The sequence below is a fragment of the Pan paniscus genome, chromosome 1 (genome assembly GCF_029289425.2).
Source record: "Pan paniscus chromosome 1, NHGRI_mPanPan1-v2.0_pri, whole genome shotgun sequence".
NCBI classification, from domain to species: Eukaryota; Metazoa; Chordata; class Mammalia; order Primates; family Hominidae; genus Pan; species Pan paniscus.
Genome location: NC_073249.2, coordinates 105,288,013 through 105,305,406, shown reverse-complemented (window position 1 = coordinate 105,305,406; position 17,394 = coordinate 105,288,013). Strand labels below are relative to the sequence as shown.

The 17,394-nt window shown below is 43.0% G+C and overlaps 2 protein-coding genes and 1 long non-coding RNA gene across 3 annotated transcripts in view; 2 read left to right on the top strand and 1 right to left on the bottom strand.

The window, feature by feature from the left end:
- LOC117978935 (notch homolog 2 N-terminal-like protein R) overlaps window positions 1-1,100 on the top strand; it is an 84,808-nt gene extending 83,708 nt beyond the window's left edge. Inside the window, exon 5 of the mRNA XM_063606128.1 lies at window positions 966-1,100. Within this exon, the coding sequence (XP_063462198.1) occupies window positions 966-1,036 (71 nt within the window). The 3' untranslated portion in view covers window positions 1,037-1,100. The remainder of the gene's footprint in view (window positions 1-965) is intronic.
- LOC134730765 (uncharacterized) lies at window positions 905-3,694 on the bottom strand. Its single transcript, XR_010112721.1, has 2 exons — window positions 3,390-3,694; window positions 905-1,283 (listed from the first exon to the last, which is right to left on the bottom strand). It is a non-coding gene; the product is annotated as an uncharacterized LOC134730765 (long non-coding RNA).
- Window positions 1,043-16,830, top strand: LOC117974399 (neuroblastoma breakpoint family member 15-like). Its single transcript, XM_055102158.2, has 11 exons — window positions 1,043-1,175; window positions 2,954-3,059; window positions 3,895-4,109; window positions 5,151-5,223; window positions 5,688-5,893; window positions 7,178-7,229; window positions 11,128-11,291; window positions 12,334-12,385; window positions 13,467-13,639; window positions 14,354-14,462; window positions 15,077-16,830. The coding sequence occupies exons 1-11, from the start codon at window positions 1,043-1,045 to the stop codon at window positions 15,318-15,320; spliced, it is 1,527 nt and encodes a 508-aa protein (XP_054958133.2). The 3' UTR covers window positions 15,321-16,830.
- The last annotated feature ends 564 nt before the right edge of the window (window positions 16,831-17,394 follow it).

Below are 17,394 nucleotides of genomic sequence, written 5' to 3'. Positions count from 1 at the left end.
ACTTTGATCACTTGATACCTTGAAAAGAGGTCTTGTGGCACTAGAATGACATCTATAAGTGACAAGTATAAAATGTAGTGCTCAGTGACATTAAAAAACAAATCAACCCCCATAGAGGAAGAGCTTTGGACGTAGGGATGTCAAACTGGTCTAGAATGTAATGAAAACCCAAGAAGGTGCCCCAGTAAGAAAGAAGAAATCAGTCTAACAATGGGATGCAGCAGCAAGAATACTGAGACAGGAAAGAAAACATTTTTTAAAAAATGAATTATTCATTCACTTTCTAGTGGATACAGAAAAAACTGCAGAAGACCCGGAGGATATCAGGGCAGGCTAAAAGTTCGATATCTTACACCTGTGGAAAAGCCTTAAGCTCTGTTTTAACTGAGAGCAGGTGGGGTGACTTCATGACTACCATTAAGAAAATATAACCTGTTGGGAAACTGTTTCTGCCTTGATGATGTTGTACAGACAAGAGATAAACAGTGAGGAATATGCTTAGATGTATTGGGAAAGACACGGGTCTGTGGCATTGTCACAAGGGTACACGAATACTGAGAGTGAATGCTGAAGGAATGATCCCCATTGGTGGTGACCCTGAGGTGAGACTAGGGTGCCTATGTTTCAGCAAAGCCTGGGCAATTCGAATGCAGGGCTCCTAAGATTCCGTGACACCCCCACCTTCTAATTCTGTTATGGCAACTGCAGACGGTTAGCTGGCACGCTGGCCACATTCTACCTCACTCTTATCAGAGACTGAGCTACTGGCAGTGCTTTCAGCTCTGTGTTCAGGCACCTCGAACCTTGTTTTTGTGGTGAAGGATCCTAAAGTGCTGTGGGGAGTGATCACATTTTTCACAACAGTAAGTTAAGAATTTCAGTAACTGACATCCCTCAGTCCTGATTAAACCTATTTGATTTCACCAGTTTTTAACCCATCATGTGTTTGCCTTTCTTCTCCCCAGTCCCTGGCCCCACCTCTTCTTCCACAAACGTCAGCATGGTGGTATCAGCTGGCCCTTTGTCCAGGGAGTAGGCAGAGATGAACATTCTAGAAATCAATGAGAAATTGCACCCCCAGCTGGCAGAGAAGAAACAGCAGTTCAGAAGCCTCCAAGAGAAATGTTTTGTAATTCAACTGGCCGGCTTCCTGGCCAACGGACAGAAGAAATACAGTAAGATCTATAGGCTCACCATCATGAAAGTGATGAATGATGTCCTGTCTTCTCTCTGAGACACTAAATGCTCTCTCCATCAAAAATAATTTCATCCTTCCTGTACTTCTAGGAAGACAGAAATGGGTATTTTAACATTTTGTTAAAGTTGGAAGACAGAGGTACCAAAGTATTTAGCAACTTTCCATGTTTGCAATCAGGTGGGGGTGGGACTAGAGTTAAACTGCCATTTATTGATTTCTGACACAGGCACAGAATGACCTGTTTTCTCCAAGAGGCTCAATCATGTTTTCAAGAATCCTCTCTGTACCATATAAGATCCTGCAGACAAATAACATCTAGTCTGTTGTTCTAAATGTCTGAGACTAGTGAACTTTTTATTCAGTTCAAGTTTCTGTTGAGGCCCAACAGGCAAAGCTCTGTTCTAGTGACTCTGAGGGAAACTTGGTGATAGTAGCCAGTACCTGCTCTGAGGGGCTTCAAGAGGAGTCTACTCCTAATAGAACCTGTGCTGTCTATAAGTGACAGCATCAAGAGCAGGGAGTAGGGGCCGTGCATGGTGGCTCACTCCTGTAATCCCAGCACTTTGGGAGGCTGAGGCGGGCAGATCATGAGGTCAGGAGTTTGAGACCAGCCTGGGCAACATGGAGAAACCCCATCTCCACTAAAAATACAAAAAGTAGATGGGCGTGGTGGCAGGTGACTGTAATCACCCCTGCTCAGGGGGCTGAGGCAGGAGAATCCTTTGAACCCAGGAGGCTGAGGTTGCAGTAAGCCAAGATTTTGCCATTGCACTCCTGCCTGGGTGACAGGGCAAGACTGTTAAAAATAATAATAATAATAATGATAAATAAAAATAAGAATAAAAAGCAGTAGCTTGGTGAGAGTGAAGTCCTGCTTCCTGGGACACAGAGTCTTGTTGCTAAAGAGGAAGAAAGATCGCACCCGAGAATGTGTGGAGACAGCAGTGCAGTGTACAGAGCAGGGACCGTGGGCCTGTCTCCTGGGCTCCATCCAAGTTGCTTGTCGTGTCTGTCCCTCAGTTTCCTCACCTGTTCAGAGGGTACTACAATAATACCTACCTCTGTAAATTGCTGCAGTGAATTACATGAGCTATTTCTTGTCAATCTCCTAGAACATTTATTGGCACAGAGTAAACACTATCTATTAGTTCTTCATTCTGCTGTTTCTAAATTAACACGAATTTTATTAGCATTTGGGCATATTTCCTTCATGGCCTTAAGGTGTTATGTGTCACACTTTATGCTTCAGATATGATTCTTAAAATCATAACTGAAGATATGATTTAAAAATCAAAGATTTAAAAAAATCTTTTGCATACTTGTCCTTGAAATTCCCAGTAAAAGGGAAACCATCAGTCCCATAGTCCTAGGGGCCTTCCCGATTGTACAAGAAATCACTACTTCATGCCCCAGTGCAGTGTTTTAGAGGAGAGGCTGCAAGCCTTGGGAAAGTGGCCCCGCATTCAGAGTCAGACCTCAGGGACTGTGAATTCTGACTCCACTTCGTTGTGGTTGAATCATCTTGTCAACTTCCTTGATGTGCCCTTGAGGTTCTCTTTCTTCATCTCTAAATTTTGGAGGATCAGATGCCAGAAAGTCAGGAGACTGAAGAGTAAAGATGTGGAAATCCCTGTCTAGACCCTGGTACTGGGGAGAGTTTTGTCCTTGGGATGGACCTGGCTCCTGCCCTGTAGGCAATGACCACAGCAGCATGTCCAGCCTTCCACTGAGGCAGGCGTGTCTGTCTTTTCTCAGAATATGAAGAGTGCAAAGACCTCATAAAATCTATGCTGAGGAATGAGCGACGACAGTTCAAGGAGGAGAAGCTTGCGGAGCAGCTCAAGCAAGCTGAGGAGCTCAGGTGAGGGGACCCCATGGAGGCAGGCAGGGGGGCAGGTGTGTAAATCTCTGAAGTACAACAGCTCGGTGGGGAGAAGTAAGAACGAAGCTGGGCCAGGGGAAGGGCAGGAATTGCCATGGCAGGCTCGCAACACACAAGTATTTATCAAGCAGAGAAGAAGTATAATAAAAATGTATGGGTTGCAGTTGTTTCTCAGAGCCTTGTTTTCTCTTTTTCAAACAAGTAATTGTTGATGTGAAATTTACATAACACAAAATTAACCAAAGGAGTGTGAACCACACAGCAGCATTCGGTATACTCAAAATGGTGTGCCGTCACCACCCCACTTACCCTGAGTGAGAATCACCTCCTGACTGACTGCGGCTTCTCATTCTTTCACTCAATCAATGTTGCCTTCTCAACCCTGTCATTCTTTTCTTCTTTCGTCTTTTCAATTCGCCCCATCTGCATCTGGCCTCATTTCTGTACATGGCTTTGTATCTAGTGGCCGCAAGATGCACTATGTGTATTTTCACATGGAAATGTCCATGGCCAGAGTGAGGAACTGAAAGGATGTCTTTTTGAAATGGAATTAGGAAGACACCTACTTTTGTTTACAGAAGGGAAAGATGAGTGGAACATCATCGAGGATCTTGCAGGAGCCCTCTCTGATACAGAGGAAGCCTGTAAACCATTTTCTATTCTTTCTCTTGGCCACAGACATTCCTTTCAACATGTGCTGACCTTCTGCTTTAAGGTCTCCTTGAGGTCATTGTCTCAGAAGTCTCTGTTGCAGTATTTGAATGGATCACTCAGCCCTTTCTACTCTTAAATTTTCTCTACCGTCTCACCTTAGGCAATATAAAGTCCTGGTTCACTCTCAGGAACGAGAGCTGACACAGTTAAAGGAGAAGTTACGGGAAGGGAGAGATGCCGCCTGCTCATTGAATGAGCATCTCCAGGCCCTCCTCACTCCGGATGAGCCGGACAAGTCCCAGGGGCAGGACCTCCAAGAACAGCTGGCTGAGGGGTGTAGACTGGCACAGCAACTTGTCCAAAAGCTCAGCCCAGGTAAGGTGGCCATAGGCCCTGATGACCCAAAACCCCAGGCTTATGAGAGGCTCCAGACCTCCATACTTTCACAATGACAGTTGTATCAGTGGGGTTTTTTTCTGCTACACCTATGTGGCCATGACATGACCAGGACTTCCTGGGTAAGTACAGACATGGGAAACCCATGTGTTTGGAGGTCACAGTATTGCAAGTGTCCCTCCTTCCTTGATGGAAGGTGGTCTTTGGAGCAAGAGGCAGCATCTGTCTAGTTTTAAAGGACAGGAAGGAGGCTGCGATGGGAGCAGGCTTGTTAGAGTGAAAAGAGCTCTGGACTAAGAATGAAGGTTCCCAGGCTGTCTTTTCGGCAATGTTCTTAGTAACTGTCAGAGAGTGAATGACTTGTCCTTCCTGAGTTTCTCTCTCTCCATGGCAGAAAAATTGTCTCTTGCAAGGGTCTGAAGCATTCAAATGTGGGAACACTTACAACTGATTTCCAAAATGAGATGAAGCCCCTCGCCGTGTGGTGTTGGAGAAGGCACTTTATGTGGGGGCGTTTTGTGGTAGGAAGTGCTTCAGACTGGATCACTCCCCATGGATAGAATGTCCCTGAATAACACAGCAGAAGCCACTTGGAGGCTTGAAATCTTCTGATGCATAGAGGACTGTGGGACAAGTTTGTCTGCTTCTAAGAGAAAGAATGAGGTTTGAAATGCAAACTGTGACAGGACACCAAGCCTGTGCCTGGGAATCAGATCTGGCAGGATTGGGGAGACAGCTGCCAACGTCCAGAGAGAGGCTGCACAAGCCTCCAGTGATATGGGAAGCAAAAGGTCTTTTCAATATTTGGCCACATCTTGATGGTGGCCCTCCAGATCAGAAATGCATTGCCCGATGGATCAGGAAACCATGCCGGGGCATTCTGTTAAAGATAAAACATGAGAGTTTTCAGTGGAACGGTGACCCATGCCTAGATGTTCATGTCTCTGTTGCACATTGGGCTGACTGTGCTTGCAGACTGTGAAGTGGGAAATATCTGAATGAACACTTCTGTATTTACAGAAAATGAGAACGATGACGATGAAGATGTTCAAGTTGAGGTGGCTGAGAAAGTGCAGAAATCATCTGCCCCCAGGTAACACTGAATACTCAGGAACAATTAATGGATGGTAACATATGAGGAATATCTAGGAGGCACACCCTCTCTGGCATCTATGATGGGCCAAAAACCCGCATTCGCTTGGCCACAGTATGTGAAATATAACCCAGCTTAGACACAGGGTGTGACAGCTGTCATGTTTCTCTATGTGTGCCGAGTGTCATGTCTGCACCGTACAGGGATAGCTGAGTCTTCATCCTCCTCAGCTCCTATCTGTCCAGTGCAATGAACAGCAGCTGCTCTCTTCCTCTCTGGTTCCCATGGCAGCCATGCTCTGTTGCAGAGAGAAGAGGATTGCATGTTCCCTCTTAATGGGAACCTCCATTTTGCTTTCTGGGACCACTCTCTTAATGCCGCCTGTCAAAACCAGCTAGGACTCCCTGGGGTCCAATCCCTCTGTGTTTAATCTTCTGTCATCTCTGTCCCACCTGGCTCATCAGGGAGATGCAGAAGGCTGAAGAAAAGGAAGTCCCTGAGGACTCACTGGAGGAATGTGCCATCACTTGTTCAAATAGCCATGGACCTTATGACTCTAACCAGCCACATAGGAAAACCAAAATCACATTTGAGGAAGACAAAGTCGACTCAACTCTCATTGGCTCATCCTCTCATGTTGAATGGGAGGATGCTGTACACATTATTCCAGGTAGCCTCTGTTTTCCTTGTGTCTCATACCTCTCTCTAGGCTGAGGAAGATAAACTCTGAAGACAGGCTCTATAAACACAAATTCATTTGAATAAAAAACTATGATGGGTTTCTAAACAGATACCAGGGAGTTTTTTTGTCCTTCTCAGCTAATGTCATGCCTTTGTCTGCCAGTCCCCAGTATCAAGTTACTCAACCCCAGGCAAGTGTGACAATCTCATAGTCACCTGAGTGCAGGAGGTGCACCGGCAGTATCTGTCAGGCCTCCTAGCTTCGATTCAGTATCTCTTGTCATCTGTGATTAAGTCATCTGTCCCTGAACAATGTCCATGGAGTTTCTATGCCTGTTTAAGGAAGCTGGTAGCCTTGCCTTTGTATTTGGAAATATTGTTCCCCAGGCTTCACTGCTCTCAGCTTTCATCTGGATCTCCTTTAAGTCAGCTTGCTTAGCTGCACAGTCACCTGAAATCAGGATGGAAACTTTTCTTCTTTACTTTGCTGATATATTTCCATAAAGCAAGGCTGGACCCTGGTTTTCCACCCTGTCAATGCAATGGCTGATCCAATGTTTCTTTGTAGCATCGTGGATTTTTTTTTTTTTTTTTTTTGCGATGGAGTCTTGCTCTGTCACCCAGGCTGGAGTGCAGTGGCACCATCTTGGCTTGGTGCAACCTCTGCCTCCCAGATTCAAGTGATTCTCCTGCCTCAGCCTCCTGAGTTGCTGGGACCACAGGTACACAACATCACATCTGGCTAATTTTTGTATTTTTAGTAGAGACAGGGTTTCCCCATATTGGCCAGGGTAGTCCTGAACTCATGACCTCAAATGATTCACCTGTCTTGGCCTCCCAAATCACAGATTCTTTTTAAAGCAAGAGTTGTTCAAATTTATCTATCAGTCGTGTTTCATGTATAGATGCCTGTAAACATTTAATGTCCGTGTTACCTGGTGATATAAGTCCGTATTGCAGCAACACTCTTAGAAAATTGTTTGACCAATTTTTGGAGATTTTTTTGGGGAAAAAATTTTGTTTAACTTTGACTCAGGCAGGGAATATGGCATTATGGTCTACACGTAGAGGGAGATTTTGGCCTGTGGGTCTGGAAAGCAGGGTCATCTAATTCTCACCAAAGTTAATCTAGGACACCCTAGAATATTCCTGTCAGAATCCTTATTCTTGCACTGAGAATAGTTATGTCCTTGTGCTATGACTGGACAGTGATTTGTTCATATGTGAAGTATGAATTGCTTAATGTGACCTGCTTCTCTGAATTTATTTACAGAAAATGAAAGTGATGATGAGGAAGAGGAAGAAAAAGGGCCAGTGTCTCCCAGGTAATGTTGTGGAATTGTTGGCTGTTAATTCAGTAGTGACATCTGGAGATTGTAGATTTAGGGAAAATGAGGAAGTGATGAATAGAACTATTTCTTCCATTCACCCAGCTACAAATTGTGCTGATTTACAATGTTGTATGTTATTTGTGGCACTTGTATTGGTTTTAATTTCATAGTCCTCTCAAGATAGGAACTTGCCATCAGATGAGCCACGTGAACTAGCCAAACAGGGTTTTCTTGTTGATCTTTTGAAAAAACCAGCCCTGGATTCATTGATTTTTTTGAAGGGTTTTTTGTGTCTCTATCTCCTTTAGTTCTGCTCTGATCTTAGTTACTTCTTGTCTTCTGCTAGCTTTTGAATTTGTTTGCTTTGCTTCTCTAGTTATTTTAATTGTGATGTTAGGGTGTCAATTTTAGATCTTTTCTGCTTTCTCTTGTGGGCATTTAGTGCTATAATTTTCCCTCTACACATTGCTTTAAATGTGTCCCAGAGATTCTGGTATGTTGTGTCTTTGTTCTCATTGGTTTCAAAGAACATCTTTATTTCTGCCTTCATTTTGTTATTTTCCCAGTAGTCAGTCAGGAGCAGGTTGTTCAGTTTCCATGTAGTTGTGCGGTTTTGAGTGAGTTTCTTAATCCTGAGTTCTAATGTGATTGCACTGTGGTCTGACAGTTTGTTCTGATTTCCATTCTTTTACATTTGCTGACGAGTGCTTTACCTCCAACTATGTGGTCAATTTTGGCGTAAGTGTGATGTGGTGCTGAGAAGAATGTATATTCTGTTGATTTGGGGTGGAGAGTTCTGTAGATGTCTTTTAGGTCTGCTTGGTGGAGAGCTGAGTTCAAGTCCTGGATATCCTTGTTAAGCTTCTGTCTCATTGATCTGTCTAATATTGACAGTGGGGTGTTAAAGTCTCCCATGATGATTGTGTGGAGTCTAAATCTCTTTGTAGGTCTCTCAGGACTTGCTTTATGAATCTGGGTGCTCCTGTATAGGGTGCATATATATTTAGGATAGTTAACTCTTCTTGTTGAATTGATCCCTTTACCATTATGTAGTGGCCTTCTTTGTCTCTTTTGATCTTTGTTGGTTTAAAGTCTGTTTTTTCAGAGACTAGGATTGCAACCCCTGCCTTTTTTTGTTTTCCATTTGCTTGGTAGATCTTCCTCCATCCCTTTATTTTGAGCCTATGTGTGTCTCTGCATGTGAGATGAGTTTCCTGAGTAGAGCACACTGATGGGTCTTGACTCTTTATCCAATTTGCCATTCTGTGTTTTTTTAACTGGGGCATTTAGCCCATTTACATTTAAGGTTAATATAGTTATGTGTGAATTTGATCCTGTCGTTATGATGTTAGCTGGTTATTTCGCCCGTTAGTTGATGCAGTTTCTTCCTAGCGTCAATGGTCTTTACAGTTTGGCATGTGTTTGCAGTGGCCGGTTGTTCCTTTCCATGTTTAGTGCTTCCTTTAGGAGCTCTTGTAAGGCAGGCCTGGTGGTGACAAAATCTCTCAGCATTTGCTTCTCTGTAAAGGATTTATTTCTCCTTCACTTATGAAGCTTTGTTTGGCTGGATATGAAATTCTGGGTTGAAAATTCTTTTCTTTAAGAATGTTGAAGATGCTGGAGAGGATGTGGAGAAATAGGAAAACTTTTACACTGTTTTTGGGAGTGTAAACTAGTTCAACGATTGTGGAAGGCAGTGTGGCAATTCCTCAGGGATCTAGAACTAGAAATACCATTTGACCCAGCCATCCCATTACTGGGTGTATACCCAAAGGATTATAAATCATGCTGCTGTAAAGACACATGCACACATATGTTTAATGCGGCACTATTCACAATAGCAAAGACTTGGAACCAAGCCAAATATCCAGCAATGATAGACTGGATTAAGAAAATGTGGCACATATACACCATGGAATACTATGCAGCTATAAAAAATGATGAGTTCATGTCCTTTGTAGGGGCATGGATGAAGCTGGAAACCATCATTCTCAGCAAACTATTGCAAAGACAAAAAACCAAATACCGCATGTGCTTACTCACAGGTGGGAATTGAACAATGAGAACACATGGACACAGAAAGGGGAATATCACACACTGGGGCCTGTTGTAGGGTGGGGGGAGGGAGGGAGGGGTAGCATTAGGAGAATATACCTAATGTTAAATGATGAGTTAATGGGTGAAGCACACCAATGTGGACATGTATACATATGTAACTAACCTGCACGTTGTGCACATGTACCCTAAGACTTAAAATATTAAAAAATATATATATATATAGATACACACAAAAAATAATAAAGGAAAACTATACATATGGAAAAAAAAAGAAAATTGAATATTGCTCCCACTCTCTTCTGGCTTGTAGGGTTTGTGCCAAGAGATCTGCTGCTAGTCTGATGGGCTTCCCTTTGTGGGTAATCCGATCTTTCTCTCTGGCTGCCCTTAGCATTTTTTCCTTCATTTCAACCTTGGTGAATCTGACAATTACGTGTTTTGGGGTTGCTCTTCTCGAGGAGTATCTTTATGGTGTTCTCTGTGTTTCCTGAATTTGAATGTTGGCCTTCCTTGCTAGGTTGGGGAAGTCCTTCTGGATAATATCCTGAAGAATGTTTCCCAGCTTGGTTCCATTCTCCCCGTCACTTTCAGTACACCAATCAAACGTAGATTTGGTCTTTCCACATAGTCCCGTATTTATTGGAGGCTTGTTCATTTCTTTTTACTCTTTTTTCTCTAAACTTCTCTTCTCGCTTCATTTCACTAATTTGATCTTGAATCACTGATACCGTTTCTTGCACTTGATCGAATTGGCTACTGAAGCTTGTGCATGCATCATGTAGTTCTCATGCCATGGTTTTCAGCTCCATCAGGTCATTTAAGGTGTTCTCTACACTGTTCATTCTGGTTAGCCATTCGTCTAATCTTTTTTCAAGGTTTTTAGCTTCCTTGAGATGAGTTCGCACATCCTCCTTTAGCTCAGAGAAGTTTGTTATTACCGACTTTCTGAAGCCTACTTCTGTCAGCTCATCAAAGTCATTCTCCATCCTGCTTTGTTCCATTGCTGGCGAGGAGCTGCGATCCTTTGGAGGAGAAGGGATGTCAGGTTTTTGGAATTTTCAGCTTTTGTGCTCTGGTTTCTCCCCACCTTTGTGGTTTTATCTACCCTTGGTCTTTGATGATGGCGACCTACAGATGGGGTTTTGGGGTGGATGTCTTTTTTGTTGATGTTGATGCTATTCCTTTCTGTGTGTTAGTTTTCCTTCTAACAGTCAGGTCCCTCAGCTTCAGGTCTGTTGGAGTTTGCTGGAAGTCCACTCCAGACCCTCAAACAGGGATTTCTTGGTGTTGCCTATTCTCTCCCATGTGTTTAAATCCAGGGAGAGGTGTATATATGCTTTCTTCCTATTTGTTGGTAGTATGTTGGCTAGTATTTTTGCAAGAAAAGAAATTGAAAAAGTAAATATATTATATCAAAATATTGGGAAAATGGGGCCCTTAATACACAAGATCTGTGTCTGCACTGCGTCAAGAACTCTCTTCACTTGAATGCTGCATGTAAAATTCAACCCAATTTATGCAAAGTAGTTGAAGCCCTGTGTCAGTTCTCTGTGCTGCAAGTCATGATGGTAGTTTACAGGGAGAGTCTGGGTGCCCTGAGTTGGCTCATCCATGGCAAGTGTACTGAGCACATGCTGCCCATTTTTGCTCTGTCCCCAGAGCAGTCACCCTCCACCCTGCATTTAGAAGGATAGTTTTATTTCTCTTGAAGGAAAAATGCCTTTGGTTTCTGTGACCACTCCATTCTGTCTCCCATCGGATCATCTGGGAGGTTTTGTTGTCTAATGTCTGTTGGTTAAATCTTCTATCATCCCTGTCCTGCCTGGCTCATCAGGAATCTGCAGGAGTCTGAAGAGGAGGAAGTCCCCCAGGAGTCCTGGGATGAAGGTTATTCGACTCTCTCAATTCCTCCCGAAATGTTGGCCTCGTACCAGTCTTACAGCAGCACATTTCACTCATTAGAGGAACAGCAAGTCTGCATGGCTGTTGACATAGGCAGTGAGTACTCCATTGTGAAGGTGATAAAGCTCCAGTTCATGGCCCAGGTAGACCCCATAATCTTTGGGCCTTGTGCCCCTTGTTGGGCTGAGATTTGCCATCACCGTGGGCCGAACCTATATATCAATGTAGATTTCAATCACTCTGGAGTCGAGTCTGAAGCACAGGCATGGGGTGGGTCAGTGAGCTTTGCTCTCTTCCTAGTCTCAGGCCATGCCCGTGCCAACCTGGACTGACTGTCACGACATTGAACTCAAGGCAGGTGTGGCAAACTCACACCAAACTATGCAGCACATGCCCAGGAGTTGTCTGTCAGATCAGCTCATCTGAATTAAATGTCTCTTGCCAGCTACAAAATTCCTTATGAGTTTTGTTCCCAAAGCATGTCTGTGTGGTTCTTTCCCTGCCCAAGGCCAGTGTCACCCTTGTCTACCTCTCAGTGAAAGGTGTGACCCAGGTTTCACTGAATTTATTCCCATTTTCTGTGTCTTCTAAGTTTGCTTGTTTTAGCTCATCTGTCCATCATGTTCCTGGTATGTTTTCTAGATAAATGGCTGACTTTTCACCCACAAAAGCCATAATAGCTGATGCTTCTGTGTAGAACCAAGTTTCATTTTGACTCAAGAGCTGGTACATTGCACCCCTTCATCAAATCTCTGTGTCCACAATCTCATAAACTGTCAAATTCTGGGTATTTAATGAGAGAAAGCTTAATATTGAAGTATCTCTCCTATGAGGTGTTAGAACTATTTGCCTACAATTTATTGGGGAAAAAATTGCTCATTTGTGTACATAAACCTAGGACAGAGCACATAGGGAAGATAACATTCCAAAACAGGGGAACTTTGCCCAAGGCTCATGAAAGAACCCAAGCCAGTTTTCTCAAGACTTGACCTCAGGCCTACTGGAATATTTCTCTCAAAGTCTCCTGTTCTCACACTGACAAGACTGATGTCCCTGTGTTAGGATTGGACAGAGGAATGTTTCTGTGTGCAAGGAAGAACTGCTTAATGTAAGAGGGCCCATCTGAATTTATTTGCAGGACATCGGTGGGATCAAGTGAAAAAGGAGGACCAAGAGGCAACAGGTCCCAGGTGAGTCTGAGAAATTGTGGACAGTTAATTTGATGTTGACACCTGGAGATGCCAAGTCCAGGGAAAACAGTACATGCTGAAAATAATGATTTTATCTTGTCAGACAAGTCTGAATTATGCCTACTACATTGCTTTTTGGTTCTCATTAGAGTAAATGTTTAGGTTTCCATTTCTTCCTACCCTTATCATTTACTAACCTAGTGAAGGTTGACCATACCTCAAAAGCTGTATTCTCATGGTAAGGAATCTCTATCGTGATCAGCCTTCAGGCCTCCTGAAGAATATCTCTCACATTGTCCTGTTCTCATGCTGAGGAGCCTGAGATCCCTGTGTGGGGATTAGACAGTGGACTGTTATGGGTGTAGGTGAATTGGCTTATTTTGTCTGTCCCTGTCTGAATGTATTGCAGGAATTAAAAAGGACCAAGAAGAGGAAGAAGACCAAGGCCCACCATGCCCCAGGTAACTGAGCAATTGTGAACAGCTACTTCTGTGTTGACATCTGGAGACTCCTGGTTCAGGGAAAACAGAGCGGGCTGATGTTATCGATTACATCTTTTCAACCAAGCCTGAATTATTCCTAGTAACATTGCTGTTGGTTTTCATTGCAGTAGATATTTAGGTTTCCATTTCTTCCTCCCCTTATCATTTACTAACCTACTGTAGGTGGACCAGACTTCAAAAACTGTATTCTCATGGCGACTGCATGGAAACTTGAGCACATTTTATGGAAAATTATTGAGCGCAGTCTTTTCATGATCACTGTATGCTGTGTGTCCTGAGGGCACTAACTCAGAGTGTCCTGTTACTCCCTCATCAGTGTGTCACCTGGACAATTCACTGAGCTCGTTCTCTCTCTCTGTGTGTGTGTGTCTGTGTGTGTGTCTATCTGTCTTTCTCTTTCATTCTTTTCCATTTGGCCCTGTTCTGTCCCAACATGAAGGCAATAATTTGTTACCTCATTAATGGATCTATCCTTTTACTTTTTTAACCACTTCCTTATGCTACCCATGAAACCTAGTTGGGGCTCTGTTGTGTCTGATTTCCCCTGGCTTATTCTTTACTTTTTCCTCCTTTTCCAGGCTCAGCAGGGAGCTGCTGGAGGTAGTAGAGCCTGAAGTCTTGCAGGACTCAGTGGATAGATGTTATTCAACTCCTTCCAGTTGTCTTGAACAGCCTGACTCCTGCCAGGCCTATGGAAGTTCGTTTTATGCATTGGAGGAAAAACATGTTGGCTTTTCTCTTGACGTGGGAGGTGAGTACCTTTCTATGAAGGTGATAAGGATCCACTGAGTCTTCCATATAAAGATCATATTCCTGCTCCAAGTGGCCATTACTGAGCTGAGAGATGTCATTGCTGCAGTGAGGACCTATAGGCACATGTAGGTTGAATGAAACTCTAGTTCTACCTGGAAGCCCAGACATGGGATGGGTCAGTGAGCATGGCTCTCTTCTTAGTCTCAGGCCATACCTGTGGCACTCTGATTCTACTCTCATGACATTGGACCTGGGCAGATGTGACAAATTCAGAGAACTATGATTTTGACTCAAGGGTTTGTAGATTTCCTTTTTCACTCTAATTTCAGTGTCTAAAGTCCTCACAACCATGAACAATCTGAGTATTTGATGAGACAGGGCTAAATATTGCAGTTTTTCTCCTAGAAATCATTTGAGGGTATTTGCTTTAAATTGATTGGAAAAATATGGCATAACTGTTTGCACAAACTTGGGACAAATGATATTGGGATAACGATCTACTAGAATAGGGACATTTTTCCCACAGTTTCTGGGAGAAAAACTGAGGAATTTCTATCATGACCAGCCTTCAGGCCTCCTGAAATATATCTCTCACAGTGTCCTATTCTTATGCTGAGGAGCCTGAGGTCCCTGTGTGAGGATTAGACAGTGGATTGTTATATGTGTAGGGGAATCAGCTTAATGTGTCTGTCCATGTCTGAATGTATTGCAGAAATTGAAAAGAAGGGGAAGGGGAAGAAAAGAAGGGGAAGAAGATCAAAGAAGAAAAGAAGAAGGGGAAGAAAAGAAGGGGAAGAAGATCAAAACCCACCATGCCCCAGGTAACTTTCAGCAATTGTGGATGCTTAATTCTGTGTTAACACCTGGAGGCAACAGATTCAGGGAAACCAGAGTGTGTTTGATGTCATGTTTTCAACGAAGGCTGAATTACTCCTACTGTCATTGCTGTTGGTTTTCATTGCAGTAGATGTTTAGGTTTCCATTTTTTCCTCCCCTTATCATTTCCTAACGTACCATAGGTTGACCATACTTCAAAAGCTGTACTCTCATGGCCACTGCGTCGAATTTTGAGCATATTTTATGGAAAACTATTGAGCTTACTCTTTTCATGATCACAATTTGCTGTGTGTCATGAGGGCACTAACTCAGAGTGTCCTTTTACTCCCTTACCAGTATGTCACCTGGCCAATTCACTAGCTCACTTTCTCTCTGTCTCTGTCTCTCTCTCTCTCTCTCTCTCTCTTTCTCTTTCATTGTTTTCTACCTGGCCCTGTTCTATCCCAACATAAAGGCAATAAATTTTTTTTTTAACCTCATTAATGGATCTATCCTTTTTCTTTTCTAACCACTTCCTTATGTTACTTCTGAAATCTAGTGGGGCTCTGTGGTGTCTGATTTTCCCTGGCTGCTTCTTTAGTTTTGTCTCCTTTTCCAGGCTCAACGGCGTGCTGATGGAAGTGGAAGAGCCTGAAGTCTTACAGGACTCACTGGATAGATGTTATTCGACTCCGTCAATGTACTTTGAACTACCTGACTCATTCCAGCACTACCGAAGTGTGTTTTACTCATTTGAGGAACAGCACATCAGCTTCGCCCTTTACGTGGACAATAGGTTTTTTACTTTGACAGTGACAAGTCTCCACCTGGTCTTCCAGATGGAAGTCATATTCCCACAATAAGCAGCCCTTACTAAGCCGAGAGATGTCATTCCTGCAGGCAGGACCTATAGGCACGTGAAGATTTGAATGAAAGTACAGTTCCATTTGGAAGCCCAGACGTAGGATGGGTCAGTGGGCATGGCTCTATTCCTATTCTCAGAGCATGCCAGTGGCAACCTGTGCTCAGTCTGAAGACAATGGACCCACGTTAGGTGTGACACGTTCACATAACTCTGCAGCACATGCCGGGAGTGATCAGTCAGACATTTTAATTTGAACCATGTATCTCTGGGTAGCTACAAAATTCCTCAGGGGTTTCATTTTGCAGGCATGTCTCTGAGCTTCTATACCTGCTCAAGGTCAGTGTCATCTTTGTGTTTAGCTCATCCAAAGTTGTTACCCTGGTTTCAATGAACCTAACCTCATTCTTTGTGTCTTCAGTGTTGGCTTGTTTTAGCTGATCCATCTGTAACACAGGAGGGATCCTTGGCTGAGGATTGTATTTCAGAACCACCAACTGCTCTTGACAATTGTTAACCCGCTAGGCTCCTTTGGTTAGAGAAGCCACAGTCCTTCAGCCTCCAATTGGTGTCAGTACTTAGGAAGACCACAGCTAGATGGACAAACAGCATTGGGAGGCCTTAGCCCTGCTCCTCTCAATTCCATCCTGTAGAGAACAGGAGTCAGGAGCCGCTGGCAGGAGACAGCATGTCACCCAGGACTCTGCCGGTGCAGAATATGAACAATGCCATGTTCTTGCAGAAAACGCTTAGCCTGAGTTTCATAGGAGGTAATCACCAGACAACTGCAGAATGTAGAACACTGAGCAGGACAACTGACCTGTCTCCTTCACATAGTCCATGTCACCACAAATCACACAACAAAAAGGAGAAGAGATATTTTGGGTTCAAAAAAAGTAAAAAGATAATGTAGCTGCATTTCTTTAGTTATTTTGAACCCCAAATATTTCCTCATCTTTTTGTTGTTGTCATGGATGGTGGTGACATGGACTTGTTTATAGAGGACAGGTCAGCTGTCTGGCTCAATGATCTACATTCTGAAGTTGTCTGAAAATGTCTTCATGATTAAATTCAGCCTAAACGTTTTGCTGGGAACACTGCAGAGACAATGCTGTGAGTTTCCAACCTCAGCCCATCTGTGGGCAGAGAAGGTCTAGTTTGTCCATCACCGTTATGATATCAGGACTGGTTACTTGGTTAAGGAGGGGTCTAGGAGATCTGTCCCTTTTAGAGACACCTTACTTATAATGAAGTACTTGGGAAAGCGGTTTTCAAGAGTATAAATATCCTGTATTCTAATGATCATCCTCTAAACATTTTATCATTTATTAATCCTCCCTGTGTCTATTATTATATTCATATCTCTACACTGCAAATTTTGGGTCTCAATTTTTACTGTGCCTTTGTTTTTACTAGTGTCTGCTGTTGCAAAAAGAAGAAAACATTCTCTGAGTTTTAATTTTTGTCCAAAGCTAATTTTAATCTATACAATTAAAACCTTTTGCCTATCACTCTGGACTTTTGGATTGTTTTTTACATTCAGTGTTATAATATTTGATTATGCTGATTGGTTTTGGTGGGTACTGATGCGAATTAATAAAAACATTTCATTTCCATGTTTATTTTCTAATCTCTTCCACATTGTAGGCTATGTTTACCATACGTAGCAGAATGTATTTACATTTCTTGGTTCTAGTCATTTGTATTCTTCGTGAGTGTGAGTGTGTGTGTGTGTGTGTGTGTGTGTGTCTGTGTGCCTTTGGCATTTAGGAAGGGTTGTATAGCTCATGTTCAATATTGCACTAAAAATGTTTTTGATGGTTTTCCTCCCTTTGAACTAGACACACTTCTAATATTTGGTTTATAGTTTTAAATTATAACTTTCAGCATCAAATATTTCCATACAACAGTCAATTACATGATGTGTTTTCTTTTTCCTACCTCCTTTACCTGCCACTTCTCATAATAGTATTTGAACCTAAACATATACCGGTGACATTCTGTGATTATCATCTTGCCCCTACCTTGGTTTTTGGTTTAGATCCACAATGAAATATATTAATGCTCCTGAGCTA

Coding starts and splice junctions, on each gene's coding strand:
- LOC117974399 (XM_055102158.2), top strand. CDS start 1,043: ATGAACATTCTAGAAATCAATGAGAAATTGCACCCCCAGCTGGCAGAG. Junction 7,230..11,127: donor AAAGGGCCAGTGTCTCCCAG/GTAATGTTGTGG, acceptor CTGGCTCATCAG/GAATCTGCAGGAGTCTGAAG. Junction 12,386..13,466: donor CAAGAGGCAACAGGTCCCAG/GTGAGTCTGAGA, acceptor CTCCTTTTCCAG/GCTCAGCAGGGAGCTGCTGG.